General features: G+C 44.5%; 1 protein-coding gene across 1 annotated transcript; it reads left to right on the top strand.

The window, feature by feature from the left end:
• Positions 1-862: 862 nt before the first annotated feature.
• Positions 863-25201, top strand: fgd (faciogenital dysplasia; the record flags this gene model as incomplete). The annotated part of the gene is made up of 20 exons (XM_079175510.1): positions 863-908; positions 3649-3795; positions 6412-6582; positions 8528-8729; positions 8974-9568; positions 12177-12266; positions 14084-14220; positions 15339-15495; positions 15792-15930; positions 17283-17341; positions 17860-18006; positions 18130-18222; positions 18332-18411; positions 19025-19055; positions 19863-19967; positions 20432-20485; positions 21631-21732; positions 21835-21963; positions 22719-22859; positions 23838-25201. 20 exons carry the CDS (start codon positions 863-865, stop codon positions 24078-24080), a joined length of 2868 nt encoding a protein of 955 aa, XP_079031636.1. The 3' UTR covers positions 24081-25201.
• Positions 25202-25823: the final 622 nt, after the last annotated feature.

Below are 25823 nucleotides of genomic sequence, written 5' to 3'. Positions count from 1 at the left end.
AGTTCATATAGATGTATGCTTGTGTTGTGCATTTTTTTTCTCCCAGGGACCCACTTTTTAAAAATGTTAAATTACGGTGACCCAATTCACAAAAGGCCTCATTTATAAATCATGAGAAGAGGGAATGGAACCAAAAAAAAAAGGATATTAACTTGTACCAAAGTACGCGACAAATAAATTGACTTCTTGTTTCACATGGGGACATTACATTACAGTCATTTAGCAGACGCTTTTATCCAAAGCGACTTACAATTCAGATTCTATCACACCGTAGGCACAGCTACGGGAGCAATTTTTGGGGTTAAGTGTCTTGCTCAAGGACGCATCGACATGCGACTAGCAGAGCCAGACCCGGGGATCGAACCACCGATCCTCTGCTTGAAAGACGGCCCTGCTCTCCACTTAGCCACAGCCGTCCACTGGGTCAAACGAAGGTGTTTGCTGGACCCGTCCACCGTCGGTTTTTCTATCGGTATCAGTTTTTCTTCATCTTGTAGAAAACCAGTATTGAGTCAGGGCCAATATGCCTGTTTGTTTAGAAGTTAAAGGAGAGGTTCAACATTTTCCAAGTCTCCTCCTGTTCACACTACAGCAAGCACAACCTGTTTCAGTGGTGATCGAAGGCCTTTATAAATCGAAGAGCCATTTGACTCAGTCTTTGAGGGGTTACAGACTAGAGAAAGCGGATCAATACGGTTTATCGAGAGCGAAACGCAGACAGAGTGAGGGGCAAAGCAGGTATAGTGCAGGCAGAGAGGCTGAGGAATCTGATGGCGATGTGGGAATAATGAGGTGCCGCGCTCACAAGGGATGTCATTGGGATCCAGCGCGGTCTCGGTGGGGGAACCGGGGGGTTGAAGGGATGGCAGCGGGGTTGTCAGCTCAGCCTCAGGCAGCTCGGTTTGCGGGTAGGAGACCTGATTGACTGGCTGCCTGACTGGGGAGACTCTGCTGAGTCTGAGTGATCAGTCTCCCAGACAGCACCGGGGCGAGAGGACTGTACTCGAGGGATGATGGGTAATAAATGACTCTGAGGGGGTCGCCTCAGGGCCGACGGTGACTGACAGCCGGCGAGTTCTGTGCAATTTCATACGTGCGTTTTGATTCTGTGCGTCTCTTGGGCGCTGAAAGAAAATGGAGCAAAGACGAGTGAAGAGTTTGTTCCAAAATGTAATTTAAACATAACAGCTGCTGTGTCAGATCAGCTGCCATGGAAGTTCGTCAAATGATGAGCACATTGTGGGCTAGTTCTGAAGACAATTTGTTAATGAAATATATATTTTGTAATGATTCGCTTTTACTTTTTAGATATGGCCGAATTGGTTTCATGTTGCACTTTTCCCCAAAATGAAAAAGGACTTGCTGAATGTTTTATATTCATTTAGACATGTAAATCTTTACATATCAATGTAAATATTTAACAAAGAACCTGCTAATAAATAATTGTATTGTTGCTGGGTATTAGGGCTGCAAAATAATAAGTCCAATTCTTTTTTTATCAAGATTATTGACCACAATTATTCACTGATTTTAGGCACAAAATATTTATATTGCATTTCACTTTTAAATGATTTTAAATTACTGCTTTGAAAAAGAATCTTTGCATCAAAATAAGACTAAAAATAAGGTTCTTCTTCACCTAAATTCAGTGCATTTTGGTTTTGCCCGTCGGCTCCCTGACGTGCCCGTAATATACAAGATATTCCTCTTCTGCTCTACTCTTGGTTTGGGAAGCGCTTGATTTCATACGCAGCATAGTTTTCTATGAGCATAGCACACATTTTAAATCAATTCTAAGTCAATATCGCAGTCGATCTGTTGTGGGAAGCCCATATCTTGATCTTAATTAATATTGATTGTGAAGCCCGACACGGTATCAAATATGTACACGCCAAAGCTGATATTAATTCATAATCTTGTTTTCTTTTATTCTTTGATCAGCTAGTTCCTGATTTAAACTTCTGCTTGCGTGAATTTAACACGAGAGAACTTGTCTTTCTTTTGTTTCCCTGTTAGTCTACAGCTTTCAGCTCTGTGAGGCTGTGCTGAGCTAAATGCTAGCATCAGCATGCTCACAGGGACAATGCTAATGTAGGCTAATGTTTATAACATTCGCCATCTTGGTTTAGTGAGTCTACTATCATTTAATGGGAATGTTTGTATTCGGTTTGTTGAGGCGCTAGATGGAAAGTTATTACAGCCGGTTAAATACAATTCATCCTGCGGTTGTATGTGACCGTCTGTCTGTACCAAGTAGCACGATAGAAAACAATCGTTTTGGCATTTGTACTGAAACTCGCGTGCAGTATTGGCTCTAGTATGCAGAATGCCGAAAACATTGACACGCTGCTGTCAGGTAGTGACATGAGAGGGACATTACTTAGGTTTCTCTCTTGTCACAGCGTCACAGCATCACACTTCCAGGGTTCCCAATGCGTCCTGGGAAAACCTGGAAAACAGTTGACCAATTTTCCATTCATGGAAAAACCTGGAAAATTAGAGAAAAGGTCAAAAGTTCTGGAAAGTCTTTTGCTGTCCTGAAAAATGATTTCATCATTCTCACTTTTTATTATCTATCAGAGCTCCCCAAAAATAGATACTATTGCTGTCTGAAAAGTTAAGTTCAGGATGACATTACTGTTGAAATGGTAGTTTATGGACAGAAGTCTTTTGATTAAGTTGTAATGTTGTGAACCCCCCCCCCCCCCCCCAAGTCACGTCACATGGCAGCACATGCAGGTTGGATGACGTTTCAACTGAAGTGGCCGAAACGCTGAATAATGTGAGTTACATCATCCTTCAAATGTAAATATTAGTCCCTGCTGGCTGGTTACTGGCTTGTTTTTATTATTAAATTAATCTATGATCAATTTGTCATAATTTCTAAGCAGAACCCTGTTTTCACTGAGACAGACGAAGATAAGGTGACACAATGTCACCTTTAAATACCTGAAGGTACCTGAGTATTTCCGTGCGTACAGTACACCGCTTCCTTTCACTTTAGGAATGCACTGTAATGCCGTCTTTCAGGTTACGGCCCAAACTGTTCCCTGTGTTCTCCGTTTGTTGTTCCTTCTTTTATCTCTCGAGTTACATCCCAGCCCTGAACGAACAGGTGAGGAGGACGGGTTATTTGTTGCCAGGGTTTCCTCATTCAAGGGATGTTCAGTGACTAATAGTAGCAGGAATAGTTAGTCACGGTCAACCCACAGCCTCACAGGGTGCGGTGGTGATAATATCCTCGAATGTGTAGTTCTTCTCTAATTGTCTTTATTCAACCGTATCTCAGTATAGCTGGAGCTGAGCAGGAGGGAAGTAATGAGCTCGGATCAGTGTTCTCCTGAGTGTTCTCACAAAAGGCCTTCTTTTAAAATTACACAATTACAACATTAGCCTCATCCCTCCAGAGTCCAAATCAATTAGGCGCCCGCCTCCTATAGCTTCCAACACAAACGCTGTGGCCCAGTTGTGGTGACTCACGCGCACTTCGCTCCGGGAGGAGGAACTTGGATCAGGTTTGGCAGGTGAACAGACAGGTGCAGCTTCTCAAACACAACAGGAAATGGACAGCTGAATGAGTGTGTGTGACTTAGCTTTGAAGTGCTTTTTGTTATTTTTAGGGTGTGTGTGTTTTGCTTTGCCACAAAGCTCAGTCTCGTCCCCAGTTGCACACGCGCACTTCGGCGGACTGGGAGGGCCGGGTTTGTTTTCATATTGACCGGGTCGTGTGTGGGATTTTTCCGTTCACTTGCTCTTTGGACTTTGGATATGTGAAACTGAACGGTTGGAGGCAAGGTAATTAACTCAACTCTGTTCTATTCTGCATTATTGCAAGCTTTTAACGCCTGGATGCCTTTTTGATTTAGAGAGAGTTTAGAGTTCAACATGAAGCGGATAATAAGATAAGAGATTTAATTTACTTCTTCGTCTACTCTGTACTCGCCGTGTATCTCCTGTCGTGAGATTTTTAATGAAGGAAAAACCCGTGAGTGTCAGCTCTGCTCTCTGCTGTGTCGTCAAGTTCCTGTTTGGTGTTCGGCAGTTTCACATGAGGGCCAGGTTTTACTCTCAGGTAACCATGGCTACTGCAAGTTTCCATAGGCACCCGCCCCCCTATGTCTACGTCTTCCGCGGCTGTTTGTCTTTCCCAGGAGCGCCCCCCCCCCCCCCAAAAAAAAACCGGTCTCGGGTCACGGAGTTCTTCACCAGGCCGCCGTCATTCGGCTTTTACTGCCCGATCATGCACTTGATCACAAGTCGAGCGTTTCCTTTGACTCAACCCTCGAGTCACGTCTGATTTAGAGACGGTATTAGCAGGAACTACCACAAAGGGGGCTCGCCATACCGCTGTTGGTCAGGACGAAATTCAAGGACAGCCCCGACAGTGACTATAAAACCTACACAGTGTAGGATTTGTGATCATTCGTGGGGGGAAAACACAATTTCACATTTTATAATGTTTTATCTCCGTACCCTATAGAGTTGAGACTTGTCTTCGAGCCTCATCTCTTCACCCCCGCATGTGCAGAGATGGTGGGAAACCGCGTAACAGGACTCATGGCTGATTTCTCCCTCTGTCTCCGCCTGCAGCACGGCTGAAAAACACCAAATTAGTTGTGCCGGGGCTCTAGTGGGGGCTCGCTGCAGTTTTGGGCTGTAATCCAGTTGAGGAAGAGTCGGGGTGACTAGAACGAATCCACGAGGCCTAGAGGAACGGACGTGTGTGTGGCTGTAGTTTGCATACTTATTAACATAATCTACTGAGAGACGTCACTTTGTCCTAATGGACGGACACATCAGATTAAAAAACTGGCAAAAAAGCTGCCACTGCATCCACACTGTGTGGTTCATGAGGTCGTACATGAATGGACGCACACAAACACTCACAAAGCATTTATTGTTGCAAAAGCTGGGTTTCTTTCCCCTTGGCTGGGCGGGTATCTGCAGCGGACTGTTCGGCTGGTGGCATAGTTATATTATATAACCTCTACGCTGCATCTGTCTCTCTCTGGATTTAAAGAAACAGAGATGAGCGATGTGGCCAAAATCTTCTATCACGATATCAATCATTTCATAGCTCGATGTAGAATGTTTTCTGGTAATTCCATAAATAAATATGTTTACATGAAATAACCACTCCTGTGTAAATTATATACTTGACAAATGAAAAGTATTTAGTGTTTTCTGTTTTACTAAAGAACTTTAGTGCTTAATAATCAGATTTTCAGAGATGTTTGAGTTGTGCATAGCACGATGTATGATTTCATTACAGAATAACTGATGATTGACAGCTGATCTATTAGCAGAGATGTTTTCATCGTTGCATAATCACCCACGTACCTTTATGAGTCAGTTGAACTGTGTACTACAGGGCTTATCTTACTTCTGGCCGGAAATAGTAATAATATATTTATGGTTTAACTGCTGCTTGTTTTATTACTTACTTACTCATTCATTTGATTGCATAATTGGCACCTAATTATTTCTGACCACTTCCTCGAACGGGAAGATTTTTTTCTGAGCTGTCATCGTCACACGTGTACTTCTTACAGCAGGAGAGACGAACAAGAACCCGCCCGAGCAGCTGAAGCCTGATATAGCTTGTTTAGATTTTTCCTCTTTGCCAAACACACAGCTCCTCCATTGTTGTCTACAAACTCACTGAACCGCACTGTTGCACTGGATGACACGCTCCTTTATGACCATAAACACGGGCAATGTAGTTTATCTTTAGTTTATCCCAAATGCACCGTCCTGGTGGTGTAAATGGACCCCAATAAATCCACGTTCCTTTACCCAAGCTGGGGTTTATGGACTGCTGGATGTGCAAACAACTGTTTGCCATATCATCTTAAAAAGATGATATTTCGTTTTCACCCAAGTGGCCAAATTATCAGTTTATTGCAGGTTTAAGATTTCTGTCTTTAGTAGAAACAAATGAGCTTAGTGCTTAGCTTTTGGTCTCATTACTTGAAAGCAATCTGTGTCGTTAAAGAGTATTTTTTTAGATATAAATCAGTAAAAACGAATGAAACTGAATACAGTCCAGAGTCTCTCTCTCTCTGTCACTCACACGCACTCTATTTGCAGACAGTGTCCAGAGAAGATTAGATGTGGCCGGTCAGATACCGGCCTATCAGAGGGTGTGAGGGAAACCAATATGCAGCTCAGTGTCTGCTGCCTCAGGCCTGGTGTCAGGATCGATGCTGCAGAGATTCTCTGGTCCCGCTGCTCTCTGTCCGAGGTCGACTTTCTGAAACGCACACTGGGCTCAAGGTTGCTCACCGACAGCGCCACCACGAGCGCCACGCCACCGCGCATGGCTGTGGCGGGACTACGCTGTGTTTTCCGATGAATCTCATTTGTGTTGATCGATACCTGATATTGTCTTCTTCTTCTTCATGTCTCCAGACCTCCCTGCCTCCTCTCTGCAGTACCAGTGCGGATCAGCGGACTACCTGCGCTCTCCACGGCTGGCGAAGAAAGGCCCGACTCCCAGACAATGTCACGACAGGCCCGCCATCAAGCCCCGGCCCCAGCCCTCCACCTCACCCAGACCGCCAACCGCACAGAAACCTCAAGGTGAAATCCTGTGACACAGTGTGCCCCCCACCCCCCCACCCCCACACACACACACACACACTCACACACTTTTCAAGGCCACATTTGACATTGCCATTATAATTGAAAGGTGCAGCAGGATCAAACCTCTGTTACTGAGCCGTCATTTATTCTGCTCCGACAAACACTCTTCTCTAACACGGTTGGTGTCAGCTGTCTGACCTCACTCTGTCACTCACACAGCTCAGTAGGTCACCTCTGAAGGAGCGGCCGGTCCCCAAGTGTTGATGCTTGGGCGGCTTTTTAAGAATGTTAAAAGAGTATGAGCAACATGCCTCGTGTTTTGGGATTTACTGAGAAACATTGTAGGACATCACGCTAGAGACTTAGCCTTAATATTAAAGTGGCTCACTATTCAAAGCAAATTGTGTAAATACTGACTTAACTTCAATTATATGTTTATATACTGTAGACGTTATATGCTGGAATTTTAATTCCTGTTTTGACCAATTTCTTGCTGAATGAAAAAGGTTAACACTTGAACAGTAATTCCTGTTAATTTTGAAGATTTATTGCTGGTGTACAATTTATTATTTAAATAATAATATAAAACAATTCAGGAAATCAATAATTATGTGTTGTGTGCATAAGAAAGACCATCCTCATTATTTTACCATATAAGGTCAGGGTTGTTATTCATGACTATTTGATCCTGATTAGCATCTCAACAGACAGATGTGTGACAAATTTAAAGGATTAATGATTCACTGCCCATGAAAAAATCCCAGATCCAAACGTAACAACATTCAATTTACAGATATATTTCTCTTCTCATTTAATTAAGTTTCTGTCCTTTGTTGTGTAGTTTCGGTGATGGCCACTGCTAGTGCTGCATCCACATAGTTCTTAGTTACTAGAAGAATAAAAGTGTTTGGAAAAGTCTGTTTATAATATATAAAAAGGAACTACCAGTAACATGAATAGGCTTTTAAAAAAAGTAGGAAGTAGGAAATACCTTTTATCAAAAATGAATACCAGAATAATAATGTGCTTAAAGACAAGGAAGTTAATCATATCCTGTATTTTACCAGTTGACAGAATGATAATAATGGTAGTGCATTTTCATACTGACAGGATGAAGTAGTAACTCTGGAGCACGGATATTTTGGGGAGCAGGAGCAAAAAGAAAAAAACAATTCCTCCGATTAAAAAAGCAGGAACTGCAAAGCGAGTTCCTGAGTCCCTGAAAAGGTTTCTGGAACAGCTCCTGTGGTCAGAAAATGTTAAAGCATGTAACTTCTCAATTATATGACTGAAGGACTCTGTGAACATCTTCACCTTCATTCTCAGGAGAAAATGGACCAATCAAAAGAAAGTCCACTCAACCGCTCTTTTTCTGTCAGTGACACAGAGGTGCTCAAACCATTAACGGTAACACATCATCACACGTCCTTGTTTCAGACATTTAGGCTACTGAAACCTAAATACATGCAAACATACCCACTAGACAGTGAAATCGTGAGCCCATAGTGTGCAGCATGCATGAGAGCAGTTTGCATTTTAAAGACACCGTTGACGTTTCTCTGTCTGTGCTTTTTTTTCACTCTTTTTTTTCTTTTTTTCTAACTGGAACCGCGGTGACTTACGCACACGCTCATCTCAGCATCCTGTTCTGTAATAAGGAAGTTGGCAGACAGCTGAAGCTCAGTGTTGGTCTCGCTCTGCACCGCTACTATTTGTTTCTATCCTGGACTGTGTTTTGTTCCTTTTTTTGTTCCTTTTGTGTCGTCTTTTTTTTGTATTTCAAATTTTTTTTTTTACGAGGAAACAACACATGAATTGCAGCCATGGAGGTTTTCTCACTTGGACTTCTACGCGTTACCTGATCGTTTCTGTTAATGTCTGCAGCCTCATGCTTCTCTCTTGCTCTGCTGTTCTTGCCTCCTCTGGACTTCTGCGTCCGTAGTGCCCCCTAAACCTTCGCACCTGCTCGCCCTCGGGCAAGACAAGAAACCTAAGAGGATCCCTCCGCCGCCCTCCAGACCCCTGCCGGCTCCCCCTCCTCCGCCTAAACCAAAGCCCAGTTTCGCCCCTCCTGGCTTGGGAGCGCAGCCGCAGAAAGAGGCCCAGAAGGTGGGGCTGCTCATCGAGAGGTTCGAGAATTCAAGGTGAGGCCTTCAGGCTCGTCGGAGTCATATTTTGCTCTGTAATGGTTCGGAAATGTGTGTGTCGACGTACGAAGAGAAGTTTCATGTGGTTTGCTTGAATTTCATCACTTGATGATGAAATTTAAGAAAACCTGAAAGACTTTCATTCTCTTATTATTTTTCCATGAAAACAAGTGTTTTAATAAAGCACTTTATCATGAAAGCAGGTGTGACAGTGTTTTTATTTATTTTTATTTTTCACCAGGGTTCCCATCCTGGGGGTGCTCCCACGGTCCCAGCTGCAATTGTGTCTGAGAATGGACTCTGCGTCTGACTTCACTTCCTCCTGCGGCCAGGACCCCGCGGCGAAGGTCGCAGGAGACTCCTCCCCCGCGGACAAACTTGCACTCGGCACCTCCGAACGGACTCACGGGGCGTCCGAACTCTCCCGCCTGGCCTCCGTGCACATCGACGGCTCGGACGACGCCCCGCTGGACGACTGCGACATCGCGCACGGCGTCGGCTGCCTCGACGAGGAAGGCTCCTCCCACGAGCTCCTGGACAATCCGGACTCCTCGGAGCAGAACGGGAAGATCCCCAACCGGGACAGCGGCATCGACAGCCCGTCCTGCGCCGCGGAGGGGGAGGCGTTCCCCAACGAGGACGCCATCGACGAGGAGGACCATTACGACAGCGTCACGGAGACGGAGAGCGTGTCCTGCTGCGTTACCCTGGGCAACAAGCGAGACTCGACGCAGGACGAGGACAGCGACCTGGATGAGGGGAGCAGCGGAGAGATACACTCTCTGACGGACACTCAGACCGGGTATCTGACAGACGCACACTCGGAGGCGCACAAAGTGAGTAGCATCATCAAGTCACGAGCGTAAACTCTGAACGACCGTAATTCAGAGTCTGAACACGTCGGAGGCGTCATTGTGTTTCTCTCAGTTTACTCCCATCCCCTCCGTGGCAGGACTTAGTTTTTACTTTATATTTCATGTTGCGTCATGATTTTAAGGAATGTTTGAATTGAGCACATCCCGCGAGTTCAAAAAGCTTCATCTCAGACAGTCAGACGGCCTTTCAAGTCGAGGAAAAAAGTAGCTTGTGCCTATTATTATCTCAGCCTGGGTGAACAGTTTCAAAAGACTACCTCTGCATGAAACGTTAGACACTGTTGCAGCCTCGTTCCGGCGGTCACAAGTGACTGACTCGTATCTAAAAGCGGCTCTGCCGTTACATAAAAGGATGAATACCTGCCCAAAAGCTGTAACAGGAGCTCGTGATGGCTGCTAGATAAAAAAGAGTCCAGAGACGGATATCTTCCCACAGCCGAGCTAAAGTTTCTCTTTCCTCTTGTCCTTCAGTTTGACTATTGATCATAAACAACACTGATACCTTCGAGCCGAGCACATAATATTCCTCGTGGCCTAAATGTGCTGTCAATGTGTCCTTTTTTTGGAGACACGCAGTTCCTGATATAAATGCATCAGGGTACAGTCTTCTGGAGGTGAGGACAGAAAGACCAAACAATATCAAACAAAAGTTTTAAGACAAACAGAAAAACAGACAGCAGAAACTGCTGTAGATTTACGTTGCGGAAAAAGTCTTTCTCAGAAGTGTGTTGATGCCTGTTAAACACACCCAAAGCTCACACGACTGTCACACAAACAACGCGTCCTCTGCTGACCGCCCACACCCCCGCGGCCTCTTTGGGCAGAGGTATCTCCGCTCTCCAGCGCTTCCTGATCCCGACGCTGCAGCGCAGACGGAGGAAGGGTGTGTTGGTTCTGTGCGCGTGAATTCTTTTGTGTCACTACAGGTGTCACGTCGATGGCTCTACTGTGTAATGACAGCCTTGTCACAGAGGATGTGGGTTGTGTTGATGAGCGTTGCAGGAGGTTAAAAGAGACTGGAACCTTTTTTTGTTTGCGAACGCTAAAAATAATGATCTTTTTGCGTATTTGTGTAGAAATAGCTGGTAGTGCTGGTAGATTCTCATACAATGCATGATCTGTGGTGAAAGTTTCAAACTACCCTCTGTGCTGTTGTGTGAGTGAGTATGTGTGCACAAGGGTGCAAGGGTGTGTGTTTATGTGGGAGACGGCAGTTGTGCAACTCACATTGTCGCAATAGGCTTGATGTTTTTCGTGACCCTGATGTGTGTGTGTGGGTGTTACATTTCTAATGTTTAATCATACATTTTTATGTATGAGAGAAAGAGACAGATGTTCATTTTCACCACCTCAGCTGATAACATCAGCTTCACACGCTACCTCGGCTGAACCAAACCGCCCGCCGACGAGAAAAGAGCTTTGTGAACGTCAAGTTTACGGTAATCTGCTCCGGATGCTGCTGACTGTTGCCTCAGCCAAGTCGCATTAAAGGATAAGTCTGCGGATAGTTTTCTTTATTGTCAAGAAATCCCGTTTAAAAACGACAAAAACATACTCGCAAGTATTGTCTGTGTGGACAAAGCCTGACTGTAGCGCATCCCTCTATACCTTGGAGCTATATTGCTGTTGAATGCTCATCAACGAGTCACATTGTTGCACTGAATGACATGTTCCCTCGTTACAATGAACAGGACCTGCAGCATCCTGCTGCTGTAAACACTCACTAGAGCACCAGATCCACAATGCAATTAGCCTTTCTAGCATATGTATGCTGTATGGGGACGAATGGGCTGAGAGAAGATGGGAAGTACCCATCGTCTGACAAATGACATTAGCAGTTAGTTTTATTTCATTTGAGTGATCAACTTGAGACACATCTTGACATCATTTAATCTCTATTTCAGGGGGTTCTACCGAGATCCCATTTATAGTCCAAGAGTTTCATTTGGAACCCTGAAGCACCCTGAAGGGCTGATGTGGTGCAGGGTAACCCGCAACCATCATGGTTCACAGTCACAGTTTTTGGGGGGTTTGTGTGTATTGGATTGTGGGCGTTCCCTGTAAACACCCATGCTGACTCTTTCTTCCAAAAAAGCTTATTTTTTTTCTTTTTAAGATGAAAAGGGTTCTTAACGCGTCTACAATAGTAGAACCGTCACAAAGAACCTTATTTCCAAACATGTTCTTCCTCACTGTTGTACAATAGTTATATTAAAGTTATACTACACTAAATATAACTATAGTATTATGGTTACGGAGGGAAGATAGGTTTGCAGGGTATTGTACATGTATGTTTTGTTCGACTGTAGTCAATATGTATTTAAATGTGTTGATATTTAAAATAGTTTAGACAAGAAAAATCAGAGAGTCTTGTAATTTAGACACATACGCTTTTTAGCATTAGCATTTTCTTCAAAGCATGATTTGTGGCCCCGTCTGCCTTGAACTCTGTTGATGCTGAAAACTCCTGCTGAACCGGAGGACTCCCTCAGTGATGTTGAGTGTCTGCTCACATGTTTGCCTCTTTGTTTTCATGCCTCACCCCTCGGTGTCTGTCTGTTCCCCTCAGTGCTCAGAGACTCAGAATCTCCTGAACATCGCCAAAGAGCTTCTCCACACTGAAGAGGCCTACGTCAAACGACTCAACCTCCTCGACCAGGTAACGTCTCTTTCTCCGTCTCTTTCTCCGTCTCTTTCTCCGTCTCTTTCTCCGTTGGCGTGTTTGCGAGTGTGACGGTGTGTTTTGGATGCCTCTGGTCCAAATTTCAATCTCCCAAGTGTGCCAGTGGTTTTAGTGATTGAGATCAGGGCTGAGCTGGATTAAAAGTGGCCCTGTGTGATCCACTGGACAACAACTCTTTCCTCTGTTGACTGGATTACTCAGAGCAGTGTAAGCACGGTCATGTGAGAAACTTGTGTGTGTGTGTGTGTGTTTTATTTTTATTCATGTGCAGTGTGTATAAATACTGCTTTGTCACCACAAAACCTGAGCATGTGTGTCCACTGTATGAAGCAGCACATATTGGTGTGTGTGTGTGTGTGTGTGTCTGTGTGTGTCTGTGTGTGTGTGCGTGTGTGTGTGTGTCATGTCCTCACACTGCCCTCTTTCACCACTTGTAATCCTGTGGATTAAAGATATTTCCTGACTCTTAACTCGGTTTATGATTAGAAATCTCTTTAAAAAACAGTTTGGGCTCGATGATGCTGCCCAAATGCAGCTGTTTTGTTTGGAGTCATTGATGGAGAATTCTGCACCAGACATTATAACAATAGTACCGTAAACAATGCACAAACATTATAGGAGAGTTTTAAGCAGCACTCCATCTGGTGCTTTCAAGTTTACTCTTTTGTATTAATCTATATTGACAAAGGATGTGAGATCAAAATTTCCAGACAATTAAGCTCAACTTTACATCGTTGGTGAAGTTTAGCGCAAATAATCAATTAGTCATTTGGTGAATAGAATATCAGAAAATAGTCAATAATACCCATAACAATTTCCCAAAGCATATATAATCAAATTCCTTGTTGGATTCAATTAAATCCAAATATATCCAATTTACTATCATTGCCAACGAAGCAGAGCGGTAAATATTTACATTTTAGTATTCGGAATGTACAAGTAAAAGTTCTGCTTGAGATTGATTTAACGGTGCAGTGTGTGTGGAGGATTTGGCGACATCTAGCGGTGAGGTTGCAGATTGCAACCAACTGACACGACCATGAGGCGAGTGTGTCGGAGAACTACGGCGGCCGACCCAGAAATGTTAAAACGCCAATGTTTAGATTGTCCGTTCTGGGCTACTGTAGTATATATGGCGGCCAGCTACGTGTGTAGATGTAAACTCGCTCTAAAGTAACAGTTATTCTTATTTTCGGGTGATTATACACTAAAGGAAACATACTTGTTCATATTATACTCCTTCTCTGCCAATAGATCCCATTGAATGCTGCACACTGTTCCTTTAACCGATCTCTTGATCACCAAAAATGCTCTCTTTGATCGTCTTTCTTTTTATGTAAACAGGTTATTGTATATATTTTTCAGCCTCTTATTAGTTCTCTCTCGTGTATGTGATGAGAATGAACTCGCGGCGGTTGGGTCCTCTTCCTCTTTGCTCGGTTCGCGTGTGGTGCAGAGATGCACTGCTGCCCTATCACAGAACGCTTGTGGAGTATTTACTACTGAGGGCAGAGAAGCCTCACGGTTCACTTCCTGTTTTTGTCACAGCACTTTCGCACGACAGTGGTTTCTATGGAAACAATGGTGTCAATCCTTAGCTGTGGGAAGCAGGAGGTGATGGAGGTGACGGGTGAAGCCACTTATCCCATCTGACATTAACTTGGAAACCTCTCTGTCTATGTTTACATGCCTGCTTTATGAACAGGAGCCAGATTTTGAGTTTTTTTTGGAAACAGTAGCATGAGTGTTTGTAAACACATGTTGTTTTTTTGTGTTATTATTTTTCTCTGCAGGTATTTTGCACTAAGCTCACCGAGACTGGAATCCCTCAGGAAGTGATTACAGGAATATTCTCCAACATCTCCTCCATCTACTGCTTCCATGACAAGTTCCTGCTGCCTGAGCTCAAGACGCGCATCACGGGAGAATGGTGAGGAATAAAACACTTCGGCAGGTCGACGGCTTTCCCCAAATAGCCTCGGTGTGACGTCCTTCTGGAGATGCTTTAGCTGCGTTTTGTGGCCAGTCAGGCAGCTGGTGTTGGCTGTTAAAACTCAGACAGCTGGGCGGCAGTGGAGGCCATTATCGTCCCGTCTTCAGTGGTGTCGGGTTGCTAGTTTTAACCTATTTTGTATCGGCAGGAAATTTGCCCCCAATGTGTGTTATTGTGCCAACATCAGCCACCCGGATAATGACTCCTCTAGAGGGCTGCGTTTAGGGAAATCACCTGTCGCATTATGTTTCCCCACATTACTTTCTGGAACTCGTTAAAGTGTGTTGGCTCGGATAGAAAGGCTTAAAAAACGGGTACGAGCAACCACACAGCTACTCAGAACAGTGAACCTCAGGAAGAAAGCTCATAAGAAGGACTAAGTTGTTGGAATTCCCCAATTATGTGCTTGAGATAAGTCTGCATTTGTTTCTTACTTCTGAAAAATGACGTCAATGCTTCCTGTCTTATCTCTTTGGCGAAATGACTTTTATTGGTGTCAAAATGTGAATCTGTGTTTTATGAATTATGTCAAAAGGAAAGATGTAAATAAATCAGAGCCAATCAAGTCAACCTTTAACCTCCCTTCACTGAGTTTTATCTCCTAATCTATAAAACGGACGACATAAAGTGACTTAATGCAGTGAGAAACGCTGAGTCAGCTGTCAGGAAACGGTTCCCGAGATGTAATTGAACTTTCCAAAACGCTGGCTATGTGTCATGAGACGAGATAAAAATATGATATGAATATAAATAACAAGCTGAACTTCCCTTCTAAATGTTGTGCTTTTAATGAAAATACTTGTGGATAAAAATGACTCTAAATAAAATAAAATAGTCCACCAGAACAGAATACTGCATGATATCAATAAACGATATCAGTCTCATCTATACTCCTGTTTTTCCACGCTCAGTTTCACATGATAGTCTAGTCCAGTAGACCCATTGTATTAAATAAAAAAAAAACACAAATTGTGAAGTTTTGGAAGAAAGCAGCACCTTCTGTAAGATATAGAACGTTGAATTCACCCTCTCATCAATCCTTGTGTTCGCTGTAGGGGCTCCAACCCTCGTATTGGAGACATCCTCCAGAAACTGGCTCCGTTCATGAAGATGTACGGAGAATATGTGAAGAACTTTGACCGAGCCATGGACCTGGTCAACACCTGGACACAGCGGTCTTCTCAGTTCAAGAGCGTCGTCCAGAACATACAGGTAGGCGTCTGAGTTTGTCTCCTGATCGGACACCTTGCTCACTAATTAGCAGTATATATATTTCAACGCATTTTTCTACCGTGTTTCCATTCGCTCATGCATGTATCTAATGGTTTTTACTACGAGAATACTCGGATACATAACTGGTTTTAGACGCAGATTTCATTTTTTGTTTCTCAGTGAACACATTTAGATGACTGAAGAGGATGTGTGCACTCTCATTGCACCACAGTACAAAAAAAGTTTTTCCCACGATTTATCAGTTCAAATCTTTGTTTTGTGTTTTGAACCAACAGAAACAGGATGTGTGTGGGAACCTGACGTTGCAGCACCACATGCTGGAGCCGGTCCAAAGGATTCCTCGCTACGAGCTGTTGCTCAGAGACTACCTGAAGAAGCTGCCCGAGGACGCTCTGGACCGAAAAGACGCCGAGAGTGAGACATTCAACGCCCACGCTGCTCAGTCACGACATGCACTCACGGCTTTCTTTCTTCCTGTCGACCTGTTTTTACCTCTGCCTTACCTGAGCAAATGTATACTTTCTGCTCACTGATGTGCACACGTGGCATGAATATCATCGTACAAGGAGCCAAAAGTTCACTTCACCGTTGCTGCTTGAGAGCGCTACCCCTCCGTGGCTTCACGCTGCTCCACGTTTACCTTGCTGAGGAGCTAGTTGAAGAGATTTAACCTACACGAGGCTATGATTCATTGTTTTCATGATTGCTCTGTGATGCATATCGTCACATGTTTGGTTTAGTGAGGTATCGTACACATCAAAAACAGCAGCCTAGTCTGTCACCCTAAGCTTCACCAGTTGCATAGCTACTGGAGGTAAAAGCAAAAACACAAGTATTTCCGATAATGTTAAAGTACATACGTATTATCAGTACAGTCAGACTTCTTATTACAACTAGAGGAGTCGCCCCCTGATGGCCATTTGACAAAGTGCACGTTCAAGGCACTTTACAGCTTCACTTTACAGAATTGAAGGTAGCCGGCAGTGTTTTTGGATTCAGGAACGTTTCATTCAGTCCGAAGTACATATGCAACAAAAGTAAAGAAGTCAAAGCTGACTTGGTTTCACACAGTACTTGAACAGTCGTCTCCTGGGTGAAAGTCCTGTGTGTTTGACCCGTCCATCTATCACGGAGATGACGGTGAGACATTCAGCAGCTCCGGTGCTTCTTGTTACACAGATGTCAGTACGATGCTCTGTGAGTAGTTTCTTCTACTGCCCGGTTCGAGACAGATTACACACTTCACATCGCGTCAAAGCTTCGCTCTTAAAGCCCCAAAATTCCATCTTACATGATCCCACGTCCTCAAACATCCGTGTTTCCATTTACCTTGAGCATTAACCTCACCACACCGTGTTGTTTGGAGAGTGTGGAGGGGTTTTCTCTCATCCACTCCAGTTGAAAAGCAGTTCATCACAGTGGTTTTTGGACCTCGTCTCCCGCGTCTGTGTGTCTCTTCTGTTTATGTAGGCCATGATTAAAGATGGCTGACTCAGGTGCTCACAGAGCTCACTGCTGGCCGAAAGCCAGCCTAATGCATGCGGTGTGTTTTATGTTAAGACAGTCCATGTTAAGCCTTTGATCCTGGTCAATTTATAAAATAAAGCCAGAGTGACCTCTTTATTTTTCACTGAGCAACAAACATATTACTTCTGTGTGTGAAAGAGAGAGATTGATTTACATCTGCGGTTTGCTTCAGTTGTGTTCAAATATGATCTCAATTATTCCGGATTCTATGCTAACATACATGTGAATGCTTGTTACAGAGGCACTGGAGCTAATCTCTACAGCAGCTAACCATTCCAATGCAGCAATCAGGAAAATGGTAAGACTTCAACTCAACACTACACTTCTCCGTGTGGTTTTTCTTCTTGTTGTCGCCTCTTTCTAAACGTGTTACTCAATCGAAGAGTTGCTGATGCTCTACTGTCGGTCAACAACCTTGCAAGGCTTCGTCTGAGGGAGTGAACAAGTTGAATTAGTGCAGACAGGAAGTTGCCATTTCCTGCCTCGAGTTGCACAGCTTGCGGAAGCCTGGCTGACTTTTCAACACTCTTCATCTCTTTCCTCCGTCTGGCCATGTTACTCGTCTTTATGACATCCTTAAAAAAACAACCCGAGCAGACAAGTGTGTTGAATTAATGATGAAGTATAATACCTGCTTTCCTGCCTTGCTGGAAAACCCATGAATGAATGAGCGAGAGTCTCACCTGATAAGAGAAATAAAGCCCTTTCTGGAGGAGTTTGCCTTATAGCTCCATGTTGTCTTCTCACTCTCAAAGAGTCTTTGTGTCTTTTTCTGCTTCTGCTCTCCTCATCCTCTTGTTCGCCTCGTGTTTTCAGGAGAAGATGCACAAGCTGCTGGAGGTTTACGAGCGGCTCGGAGGAGAGGAGGACATAGTTAACCCGGCCAATGAGCTCATCAAAGAAGGTCATATCAAGAAGATGTCAGCCAAAAATGGAACAGCACAAGACCGATACCTCTACTTGGTGAGAGCACTGACGTGTTACATTAGAGAAATATCAGACTGCTGCAGGATCTTTGTGTGTGTGTGTGTGTGAGCCTTTGTTATCTGCACTGCTCATTAACTGCATCGTCTGTGTCTGCTCTAGTTCAACAACATGGTGCTCTACTGCGTGCCTAAACTCAGGCTGATGGGACAGAAGTTCAGCGTCAGAGAGAGGATCGACATCGCTGGAATGGAGGTGGAGTTCTGCTTTCTCATTCTGTTGGACATCTTTTGTTTTCTCCTCGAGCCTCTTTTATGTGCTCTGCTAGCTGCACACCTGATCTCCTCTGTTTCTTGACCTCCAGGTGCAGGAGAACGTGAAGCAGAACCTTCCTCACACGTTCGCCATCATCGGCAAGCAGCGGTCGCTGGAGCTGCAAGCGAGGTAAAGAGAAAAACTACAGACTCTCAAAGTGGCCTTTGAAAATGTGCTGTTTCTATATAAAATGCAGTTTGATTTGAATAATAATAAATTATGCATTGTGTTAAAATCATATAAATAAATAAAGTAATATAATTTCATTTATTGTTTTATTGTTGTTTTATTATTTTTAAACAAACAGAGTTAAAGTTGTCATTATATAAATTAAATATAAAATCTTTTTCAGAAGTAACTATATCTTCACCAACGTACCATTTCAAAGATGGTCTTTTTTTCCAGGAAAACTAAATTATTTTCTCATTTTCTTTCGTAATGTGACTTTTATTTCACAACATCACATTTCAAGACTGTGTCATCATCAGTCACCCCTCAGCCAATCAAATGCAGGGTCACCATCCAACTACAAGCCAGCAGGCGAGCTAATCAGCTAGCTCCTGTTGGCTAGAGTGTGTTGAGTCTGTAAAATAGACACAAAGCTCATTAGGATTATGAATATTCATTCATGTCATAATGTCTTGCACTATTTGAGGTGAATATTTGAACAGGCTGAGGTATTTCATCGTCTGTATTTTCTGTTGGAATAAATTAATCTCATGATCTTTTATTTGCTCTGCAGGACAGCTGAGGAGAAAGAAGATTGGATTCAGGCAAGTATCACACACACACACACACACACACACACACACACACACACATGGTGGCGTCGATACAGTCGTACACCCACGCACATTATGCACACACACACACTCCCCGTCTCTCCTGCACACACGCTGGGCCTTTGGTAGTTCTGCTTTATTAGAGAATGGAATTAGCAACGATTTTCCTGCCCGCACTCATTCAGTGTGTTTGGGAATGATATTCTCCAATAAAAGCCGCTCATTATTGCTCATTTAGCACATTATACAGCAGGAGTAAAGCTGATTAAAACATTTTTACAGGCAGGGAGAGAGAGAGAGAGAGGGGGGGGGAAGGGGGGCGCGTATTACAGCAGAGGTTTGTCTTTAGTCTGTGTGTAAGCATGAGAGAAGGGATGCAGTGAATAGAGGGAGCATTCGGAAAAGCAATGGACAGTGGAATGTACGCTTAAAAGGTTTTGGAAATAGTCGGAAAAAGGTATTAACGCGCTACAAGCGGGGCACGTCTCTGGATTCTGGCGGCTGTCGGGACGTGATGCTTTGGTGCACGGTCTGTCCACACAGCACGCTGTCTTCGCTCCCCAATCAGGCAGTGAAAGGAAAGTTGGCTTCCTACCACCCTTCATCTTCTCCTTTTTCACTTCGCAGACTAAGTGACAGCCTCTGTAGGAAACAAAGCATCAGACTCTTTCATATCATGCTGCAACTCTGCACACATATATTTACTCTCATGTACAAAGTACGCACGAGAATATTACGCTTTCAGATGTCGATGTGTCTGATCAATAATCAATAATCCCTTTCCATCCCTCCCCTCAGGTGATCCTGGCCACCATCGAACGGCACAAACAAAACAGCGAAACGTTCAACAAGGCGTTCAACAGCTCCTTCTCCCGGGAAGATGACCACCCCCCCGAGTCACCGGTCAGTCTCCCTCTCCCGTAATCAATCGGTTCATTGATCAGTCACTTAGTGGCTCATCCTGTGCACTGACTCACGGTACACAGAACACGTTCGTCATAGTCTGGTCTTTGTGTTTTGCCCTGAGCAGCTCTCCCATCTACGGATGTGGTCGGATCATAACGCACAAAACACACCCATAAAGAAGCTCTTTCTTTCTTTTCTATCTGTGACAGTTGCACACGTAGCGTCAGTGAGTCTCCTCCTCCTCCAGAACTCTCTCATGACCTAATAGGGAAGGCCCGAGTCAAAGTGTATACAGAACTCTTATGGATCTGCTTTGACCCACTTTGGGCCGACTGGAGCTGGACGCTGGCCAAGCGTAACTTGACACGAGCCAGAGGACTCGATTCAGGAGGTCCAGGCTGACACCTAGTGGTGGAGATCTGCTGGTGCTCAGTGTGTTGTTTTTGTTTTCTTCTCCTCAGGGTCCCTGGTGCAACACATCCATCGACTCAGACGGCGAACGACTGCATGAAAGGGTAAGATACTACACTACAAGAGAAACACACTATAAAGGTTTATAATAATAAAGGAGTGCTGGTTTACACAGTGTGTTATTAGATTATATATTCTAGAAACAAGTTAGCGCTGTCTCTGGGGCTCTCATTTCAGAGGTATAGTACCCTTAAACAGGGCGATAAAGATGTGGGTCCCTGTTGTGTCCCCCTTTCTCATACTGTCTGTGTGTTGTGTGTGTTTTAGTAACTTGATTAAGCACCTATTTATTTAGGCTTATGCGCCATGTCAATGCAATACAAACTGAAAACTTTAAAACTACATTTTTGAATCTGAAAGACGGCGTCTCAAGATTTTATATCCATGCAGGTGCTGCTTAAAGGATCCTATCATTTTTGCTTTATTGTGTCATTTTTAGTTACTACTACCAAACTACTTTGCAATTAATCAAATTATTACAAACAATTTGCCACGTGATGAACGTGAAGACCTGTGCTGTGAAAAGGGTCTACCTGAGACACGCAAAAACACACATTTTTGTTTTATTAACTATTAATAGCAGAGAAGGGAGCATGCTGCTCGTCTGTCGTGAGGTAAAGAACAGTGACAAGAGGTTAATGACATGTATAATGAACAGCTCTGGACTGCTGCTGTTAACCTGCCAGGCATGTCAGCTCCTACAGGTTGTGTTTATGTCCCAACCCCTCTCTACTTCCTGTCTCTCTCTCCCCCCCTGCACCTTGAAGCGTCCTAATCCGGCTCATTAAGTGAAAACACCTTCACTATTTGTCTACAGGCTAAAACAGAAAGTTCTTGAACTGCAACAGTGCCTCTGTCCTTTTCTGGGGTCACCTCACTCTTAATAAAACAGACTACTTGGCTGATAAATGGCCACTTTTCTCCTCTCTGTCCCTCAGTGCATTTATAATAACCATTAACAGCCGGTGGACACCTCCATCTGACCTCCACCGTGTTGTCTTTAAGAGACGGGTCGTCTGTCTTTGTCTTGTTTAATAGAAAAGAGAAACGGAAGACAGACGACCAGACAAACAAAGAACGAACCGAGACGAGCCGTCAGACGTTCCTCCAGTTGTGCAGAAACTCAACAGACTAAAAACCTTGACATGTGATTTTCTTCTTTTTTTTTTATTTTGTTCATATTTTCCAGAAGAGTTCAAAGAAAAAGGAGAAAGAGAAGCAAACGTGTAAAGGCTGCAACGAGAGCTTCAATTTCACCAAGCGCAAACACCACTGCAAGTCCTGTGGAGCGGTGAGAAAAGACTTTCAGGAAATGTTTGGGCGGGATGTAGAAACCAAAGGGTGGAGAAGTAACTGTAACTGTAACTCTCTCTCTCTCTCTGTCGTTCTGCAGGCCATCTGTGCAAAGTGTTCAAAGACCTTGGACAACAAAACGAGCCGCGTGTGCCCGGAGTGTTTCGAAGCCAGCGTCAGCCTGGAGACTCTCGGTGTGAGCGAACAGAAAAGGAAAGCTGCGCCTGAGGTGAGACAAAAAAAAAACTAAAACAAACAAGAACACACATTTAGCAGCATGCACAGAGCAGTTTATTGTTCATGCCAGTCCAGTCAGAGCCGTGTCTCCCAGTATATAGCAACAGTCAAAGTCAACCAGGGATCACCAGCCAGACTGTGCACCGTCTCCGTTGAATACTTAAGTCACTGTGTGCACTGAAATCATTGTACACACTTACAGTACAGCACAGATTTACATTAAAAGATCAACTAATCCCTCTTTGATGACTAATATCATAATGAGATCTCAGCTTATGGAGGACCAGTCGTCTCCGCTGACTCCACAGTCCAGCAGCTTCAGGTGCCCGTCGGTCCGGGACGCTGACGATGGGTGAACAGGGGTCACGCTGAAAAGCTGATAGCCGTCCTCTATTGATGAAGGTCTTGTTGGTTTGTTGAGGTTGTGGTTTCAGTGACGAGACCCGCTCCCCCTACGAAGAAACTCATCTGCAGTGAGATTAGTCGCCACATGGGGGAGCCGTATGCTCTGCAGGGATTAGACAAAGGGGGACGACACCGGTCCAGTACAAATCTCACCGTGTCCTACATTGTTGTTTCGTAACGGTGAACAGCAGAAGACCTGAGCTGCCAGTTGCTCATCAAGTTCAAATCCCCCAAAATACGATTCCGATGGATTTAAATTTCAAGCTCATTCAAATCAATATGAATAAACCGTATTTGTAGCGCGGTTTCTTTACATGTACGCTCCTCTGTTATCTCTTCTAGAGACAGACGTCTCTAACGGGGGAGAACTGCCTGCTCTGTGGCCACCTTCAAGTGCAGGAGAAAGGGAAGAGCTGGTCCAAGATGTGGGTGGCTGTCACCAAGGCTGAGCCGCTGGTGCTGTACCTGCAGAGCAGCGGACAGGTAAGAGTTTAACACACACACACACACACACACACACACACACTCACATCTGCAGACAGGATGATGATCTAGCTGTTAATTACAAAATATTCCGCCTTTTTATCAGATTCAGAGATTATATATTTGAAGTACTTACCATTTATTTGTTTTATTAACGATTGTTATCATTTGCAATACATAGATTATATTACATGTGGTCAGCATTGTAGGAATAGAAGACAATAAATAGTTACTCCACATGTTCGGGTGAACAGTTCATTCATCTGTAGTGTCTCTTGCCAAACATCCGTACAGTGCAGCGCCTGCACGGGAACATCAGTGTGCATGCGTAAGTTCCGATCTATCCGATCCTGCCTGCGCTCCGTCTGCGCTCTGTAGATTTGGGCCCGGAGGATTTGGTTGTCCTGAATCTGACCTCAGGTAGAGCTGCCGCTGTCTGCGACGCTGCTCCTCCTCTGTGGGATCAGGTTTTAGTTTAGACGAAGCAACTCTTTGGACGTTTAAAGTGGTTCCTTGAAATCTTGGCTGTGCGTTTAGCTGTAAATCTGCCCAGGACACGCCAAGGAGATGAATTTCACGAGTGGTTTACATGATTGCTCTAAATGAAAAGATTCCCGAAGCAATCATATTTGGAAGGCTTTTCGCTAAAGACTGTGATGCTCTGTCATTCATAGCGGATGGAACAGAACAGAAGGGAAGTCAGTCGGTTAAAGCCTCCCCGGGTTCATTTCCAAGACTAATATCCCAATCCCACCGCAGATAGCTGCCATTCCAAAGATTAGGATTAATGGGAGTTGGACGAGCATTTCCTGATTATACAGAAAGAAAGCGGGGGAAGGGAGAGAGGAGGGCAGGGTTTATTATACATGCCTGGTGTAATACATTCCCCATAGAGTCGTGCTGTCACTCGCCGCATTCAAGAGAAATCCAATTTTAACAGAATTCCTCCTGATCGACTCATTTCACTCATTTCTGTAGGACTGCAAGGGCGCGAGGGCGGTGCCTCTCCCTGGGTTCGAAGTGAGCGCCGTGCCGTCGGGAGGCGAGAAGTCGGAGACCAAGCACGCGTTTCGCCTCAGTCACACCCAGCAGACTTTGCTCCTAAGTGCCCCGGATGCAGAACTTCAGGCCAAGTGGGTGGACGTCCTCTCCAAGGCCGGCCGCGGCGAGACGCCCGCGGACGCGTCGACGACCCTGACTGAACACAGGAAGAGCCAGTAGTGGCCATGTTGGCGCCACAGGACTCACCCCCCCCCCACCCCCACACACCCCTCCCCCCTCCTTCTCCCGTGTTTATAGAGCACACAATTACTTGAATTCACTTTACCTTGGCACTTTTTGTTTTGTTTTTATTCTTTTTTTTTCTCCACTTTTGAAAGGACCACTCGATCCTTCCTACGCCACTTCAATCTTCTCCTCGTGACCACACAGCTCCGTCTTCTCCCTTTATCTCCCCGTCTCTCTCGAACACACAGAAAAGAAACAAAGGACTATGCTATCACGCCACCACTGTATGTATGCGTGGTTGGGATATTTTAGTGTTTTTAAGAGGACTAAATGTTTTATTTGTAATATAGCTGAAGAAGGTTGCTGTTTTTTTTCTTTTTTTTAAAGATGAAGTTACTTGTACATTATGCGACTGTTGTGAAGCATTAAATCGTATTACCATTTGCGTGAATGTGCGTGCGTGTGCGTGCGTGCGTGTGTGTGTGTGTGTGTGTGTGTGTGTGTGTGTGTGTGTGTGTGTGTGTTTGGGTGCGAGTCCCCTCCCGTGTTTATTAAGTATTGAATGTTAGTGTAAGAAACCTGCGCCACCTCTCCGTTCTCTTCACTCCTGCTGGGGACACAGTGGCAGTTCAGTGGGTATTGTACAGTATGTATACTATAGTGCAATGTAAGGAAAGAAAAAAAAAGTTTTAAATTAAAAAGACAAAAGAGATGTGTACCCTTGTGGCTGGCCACTTGATGCTCCCACTGTCAGCTCCCATCTTACAGACCCTCTCTTCATACTGCTCTCATCTATAAAGGTAATAATTCCCTCCCGTCATTGTCTTTGGACCCCTTGAGACCTCTAATCTCAGTCTGATACCCCACATTTCCACTCTGTCATGATTGCGACTCATCCAGATGAGAGTACACAGCCAGAATGGGATCAAGTGGCCTCAATTCTGACCCTGTGCTGCAGGTTCAGTCCCTCAATATCTCCACTTGTACACATGCTTAATAAATCATTTCCATATACTTCTCTCTCTTTCTTAGGATAGCAACCGTCTGCCTGCTTCTCTCATGTTGGTGATGTGATGGAAACCAAGTACTGTACTGTAAAACTGTTAATTCTGCCCCCCCCCCCCCCCCCCCCCCCCCCCCCGTACCCGGCTCCTATGAGCCACCAGCCTTCAAGCAGAAGTAGCAAAAAAGAACTGGTCATTGGATCTCTTTGTGCATGTAAACTCACTCATATTTATGTACCGTGCTCTGAAATCTATGCCCCCTGTCCCTCTTTTTATGCCCCAGACTTCCTTCTTGTCGTACTGTAAGTGAGCAGCAGTGAGTGTTTTAAACATGGATTGTGCACAGTGGAAAAAGCAGTCGAGCATATCATCAATAAACAGACGTTGTGATTCGTTCAGTACGCGCGGTCCAACAAGAGACTTCACGTGTCATGAGGTTCCGTGTGCGAACATGCTTCTCTTTGTCTTTTCACACACACACACACACACACACACACACACACACACACACACACACACACACACTACCCATATTGTGCTTTCTGCTGGAGTAAAGGAATGAATTGATGCTCATTCCCTCCAGCCACTGATCCTGCATTGATGTCACACACGAAACAAGCATATGAAATAACGGATATTTCATTTAATATGCTGACGGGATGTTAAGAGGATTAAGCAACACTTGGCATACTGTGTGTGTGTGTGTGTGTGTGTGTGTGTGTGTGTGTGTGTG

The sequence above is a fragment of the Pholis gunnellus genome (assembly GCF_910591455.1).
Source record: "Pholis gunnellus genome assembly, chromosome: 2".
NCBI lineage: Eukaryota > Metazoa > Chordata > Actinopteri > Perciformes > Pholidae > Pholis > Pholis gunnellus.
The sequence above is the reverse complement of the archived record's forward strand: the minus strand, read 5'-3'. Positions and strand labels throughout refer to the sequence as shown.